The following is a 4720-nucleotide window of genomic DNA, read 5'->3' as shown; positions in this document are numbered from 1 at the left end:
CACTCCTTGCAAAGGCAGCACTCCTTGCGAAGGCAGCACTCCTTGCGAAGGCAGCACTCATTGGAAGGCAGCACTCGTTCAAAGGCAGTACTCCCTGAGAAGGCAGCACTACTTGCGAAGGCATAACCCCTTGCGAAGGCAGCCCTCCTCTCGAAGGCAGCCCTCCTTGCGAAGACAGCACTCCTAGCAAAATCAGCACTCCTTGTGAAGGCAGCACTCCTTGTGAAGGCAGTACTCCTTGTGAAGGCAGTACTCCTTGCGAAAGCAGCACTCCTTGCGGAGGCAGCACTCCTTGTGAATGCAGCACTCCTTGCGAAGGCAACACTCCTTGCGAAGGCACCACCCCTTGCGAAGGCAGCACTCCCTGCGAAGGCAGTCTTCTTTGCGAAGGCAGCCCTCCTTGCGAAGGCAGCAATTCCTAGCGAAGGCAGAACTCCTTGCGATGGCAGCGCTCCTTGCGAATGCAGCACTCCTTGCGAAGGCAGTACTCCTTGCGAAGGCAGCACTCCTTGCGGATGCAGCACTCCCTGCGAAGGCAGCACTCCTTGCGAAGGCACCACTCCATGCGAAGGCAGCACTCCCTGCAAAGGCAGCACTCCCTGCGAAGTCAGCCCTCCTTGCGAAAGCAGCACTCCTAGCGATGGCAGCACTCCTTGCGGAACCAGCTCTCCTTAGAAGGGCAGCACTCCTAGCGAAGGCAGCACTCCTTGAAAAGGCAGCACTGCTTGCAAAGGCAGCACTCCTTGCGAAGGCACCACCCCTTGCGAAGGCAGCACTCCCTGCAAAGGCAGCCCTCATTGTGAAGGCAGTACTGCTTGCGAAGGCGGCACTCTTTGCAAAGGCAGCCCTCCTTGCGGAGGCAGCACTCTGTGCAAAGGCAGCACTCCCTGCAAAGGTAGCACTCTGTGCAAAGGCAGCACTCCTTGCGAAGGCAGCACTCTTTGCAAAGGCAGCCCTCCTTGCGAAGGCAGCACTCTGTCAAAGGAAGCACTCCATGTGAAGGCAGCACTATGTGCGAAGGCTGCTCTCCGTGCAAAGGCAGCACTCCTTGCGAAGGCAGCACTCCTTGCGAAGGCAGCACTCCTTGCGAAGGCAACACTCCTTGCGAAGGAGCACTCCTTGCGAAGGCAGCACTCCCTGCGTAGGCAGCACTCCCTGCGAAGGCAGCCCTCCTTGCGAAGGCAGCACTCTGTCAAAGGAAGCACTCAGTGTGAAGGCAGCACTATGTGCGAAGGCTGCACTCCGTGCGAAAGCAGCACTCCTTGCGGAGGCAGCACTCCTTGCGAAGGCAGCACTCCTTGTGAAGGCAGCTCTCCTTGCGAAGCCAGCACTCCCTGCATAGGCAGCACTCCCTGCGAAGGTAGCACTCGTAGCGAAGTCAGCACTCCTAGCGAAGGCAGCACTCCTAGCCAAGGCAGAACTCCATGCGAAGGCAGCATACGTTGCAAAGGCAGCACTCCTTGCGAAGGAAACAGTCCATGTAAAGGCAGCACTCCTTGCGGAGGCAGCACTCTGTGCAAAGGCAGCACTCCCTGCAAAGGCAGCACTCTGTGTAAAGGCAGCACTCCTTGCGAAGGCAGCACTCCTTGCGAAGGCAGCACTCCTTGTGAAGGCTGCACTCCTTGCGAAGGCAGCACTCTGAGCAAAAGCAGCACTCCATGCGAAGGCTGCATTCCGTGCGAAGGCAGCACTCCTTGCAAAGGCAGCACTCATTGGAAGGCAGCACTCGTTGCAAAGGCAGTACTCCCTGCGAAGGCAGCAGTAATTGCGAAGGCATTACCCCTTGCGAAGGCAACACTCCCTGCGAAGGGAGCCCTACTTGCGAAGGCAGCCCTCCGTGCGAAGGCAGCACTCCCTGCAAAGGCAGCACTCTGTGCAAAGGCAGCACTCCTTGCGAAGGCAACACTCCTTGCGAAGGCATTTCTCCTTGTGAAGGCAGCACTCCTTGCAAAGGCAGCACTCCTGGCGAAGGCACAACCCCTTGCGAAGACAGCACTCCCTACAAAGGCAGCCCTCGTTGCGAAGGCAGCACTCCTTGCGAAGGCAGCACTCCTTGCGAAGGCAGCACTCCTTGCAAAGGCAGCACTCATTGGAAGGCAGCACTCGTTGCAAAGGCAGTACTCCCTCTTTGCGAAGGCAGCCCTCCTTGCGAAGGCAGCACTCCTAGCGAAGGCAGCACTCCTTGCGATGGCAGCGCTCCTTGCAAAGGCAGCACTCCTTGCGAAATCAGCACACGTTACGAAGGCAGCACTCCTTTCGGATGCAGCACTCCCTGCGACGGCAGCACTCCTTGCGAAGGCACCACTCCTTGCGAAGGCAGCACTCCTTGCAAAGGCAGTACTCACTGCGAAGGCAGCCCTCCTTGCGAATGCAGCACTCCTAGCGAAGGCAGCACTCCTTGCGAAGGCAGCTCTCCTTAGAAGGGCAGCACTCCTAGCGAAGGCAGCACTCCTTGCGAAGGCATAACTCCTTGCGAAGGCAGCACTCCTTGCAAAGGCAGCACTCCTTGCGAAGGCACCACCCTTTGCGAAAGCAGCACTCCCAGCAAAGGCAGCCCTCATTGCAAAGGCAGCACTCCTTGCGAAGGCAGCACTCCTTGCGAAAGCAGCACTCCTTGCAAAGGCAGCACTCCTTGCGAAGGCAGCACTCCTTGCAAAGGCACCACCCCTTGCGAAGGCAGCACTCCCTGCAAAGGCAGCCCTTATTGCGAAGGCAGCACTCCTTGCGAAGGCAGCACTCCTTGCGAAGGCAGCACTCCTTGCGAAGGCAGCACTCCTTGCGAAGGCAGCACTCCTTGCGAAGGCAGCACTCATTGGAAGGCAGCACTCGTTGCAAAGGCAGTGCTCCCTGAGAAGGCATTACCCCTTGCGAAGGCAGCACTCCCTGCGAATCCAGCCCTCCTCTCGAAGGCAGCCCTCCTTGCGAGGGCATTACCCCTTCCGAAGGCAGCACTCCCTGTGAAGGCAGCCCTCCTCTCGAAGGCAGCCCTCCTTGCGAGGGCAGCACTCCAAGCGAAGGCAGCACTCCTTGCAAAGGCAGCACTCCTTGCGAAGGCACCACCCCTTGCGAAAGCAGCACTCCTAGCGAAGGCAGCACTACTTGCGAAGGCATTACCCCTTGCGAAGGCAGCACTCCCATCGAAGGCCGCCCTCTTTGCGAAGGCATCCCTCCTTGCGAAAGCAGCACTCCTAGCGAAGGCAGCACTCCTTGCGAAGGCAGCTTTCCTCGCGCAGGCACCACTCCTTCTGAACGCAGCACTCCTTGCAAAGGCAACACTGCTAGCGAAGGCAGCACTCCTTGCGAAGGCAGCACTCCTTGCGAAGGCAGTACTCCTTGCAAAGGCAACACTCCTTGCAAAGGCAGCACTCCTTGCGATGGCAGCGCTCCTTGCAAAGGCAGCACTCCTTGCGAAAGCAGCACACGTTACGAAGGCAGCACTCCTTTCGGATGCAGCACTCCCTGCGACGGCAGCACTCCCTGCGAAGGCAGCCCTCCTTGGGACGGCAGCCCTCCTTGCGAGGGCAGCACTCTTAGCGGATGCAGCACTCCTTGCGAAGGCAGCACTCCTTGCGAAGGCAGTACTCCTTGCAAAGGCAGCACTCCTTGCGAAGGCAGCTTTCCTCGCGCAGGCACCACTCCTTCTGAACGCAGCACTCCTTGCAAAGGCAACACTGCTAGCGAAGGCAGCACTCCTTGCGAAGGCAGCACTCCTTGCGAAGGCAGTACTCCTTGCAAAGGCAACACTCCTTGCAAAGGCAGCACTCCTTGCGATGGCAGCGCTCCTTGCAAAGGCAGCACTCCTTGCGAAAGCAGCACACGTTACGAAGGCAGCACTCCTTTCGGATGCAGCACTCCCTGCGACGGCAGCACTCCTTGCGAAGGCACCACTCCTTGCGAAGGCAGCACTCCTTGCAAAGGCAGCACTCACTGCGAAGGCAGCCCTCCTTGCGAAAGCAGCACTCCTAGCGAAGGCAGCACTCCTTGCGAAGGCGGCTATCCTTAGAAGGGCAGCACTCCTAGCGAAGGCAGCACTCCTTGCGAAGGCATAACTCCTTGCGAAGGCAGCACTCCTTGCAAAGGCAGCACTCCTTGCGAAGGCACCACCCCTTGCGAAGGCAGCACTCCCAGCAAAGGCAGCCCTCATTGCGAAGGCAGCACTCCTTGCAAAGGCAGCACTCCTTGCGAAGGCAGCACTCCTTGCGAAGGCAGCACTCATTGGGAGGCAGCACTCGTTGCAAAGGCAGGACTCCCTGAGAAGGCAGCACTACTTGCGAATGCATTACCCCTTGCAAAGGCAGCAATCTTTGTGAAGGCAGCCTCCTCTCGAATGCAGTCCTCCTTGCGAAGACAACACTCCTAGCTAAGGCAGCACTCCTTGTTAAGGCAGCACTCCTTTCGAAGGCAGGACTCCTTGCGAAGGCAGCACTCCTTGCGAAGGCAGCACTCCTTGCGAAGGCAGTGCTCCTTGCAAAGACAGCACTCCTAGCGAAGGCAGCACTCCCTGCGAAGGGAGCCCTCCTTTCGAAGGCAGCCCTCCTTGCGAGGGCAGCACTCCTAGCGAAGGCAGAACTCCTTGCGAAAGCAGAACTCCTTGCGAAGGCAGTAGTCCTTGCAAAGGCAGCACTCCTTGCGAAGGCACCACTCCTTGCGAAGGCAGCACTCTCTGCAAAGGCAGCACTCCCTGCGAATTCAGCCCTTCTTGCGAAAGCAGCTCTCCTAG

The 4720-nt window shown here is 58.7% G+C and overlaps 1 protein-coding gene across 1 annotated transcript; it reads right to left on the bottom strand.

The window, feature by feature from the left end:
* Positions 1-1709: 1709 nt before the first annotated feature.
* Positions 1710-2813, bottom strand: LOC126143473 (ice-structuring glycoprotein-like). Its single transcript, XM_049915395.1, has one exon. It carries the CDS (start codon positions 2811-2813, stop codon positions 1710-1712), a length of 1104 nt encoding a protein of 367 aa, XP_049771352.1.
* Between the last annotated feature and the right edge of the window lie 1907 nt (positions 2814-4720).

Source organism: Schistocerca cancellata, unplaced genomic scaffold (assembly GCF_023864275.1).
Source record: "Schistocerca cancellata isolate TAMUIC-IGC-003103 unplaced genomic scaffold, iqSchCanc2.1 HiC_scaffold_804, whole genome shotgun sequence".
NCBI lineage: Eukaryota > Metazoa > Arthropoda > Insecta > Orthoptera > Acrididae > Schistocerca > Schistocerca cancellata.
Note: the sequence above shows the minus strand (reverse complement) of the source record. Positions and strands in the feature narration are given on the sequence as shown.

What these genes read in the sequence shown, in the direction of transcription:
- LOC126143473 (XM_049915395.1), bottom strand. Translation starts at nt 2,813, where the DNA reads ATGAGTGCTGCCTTCGCAAGGAGTGCTGCCTTCGCAAGGAGTGCTGCC.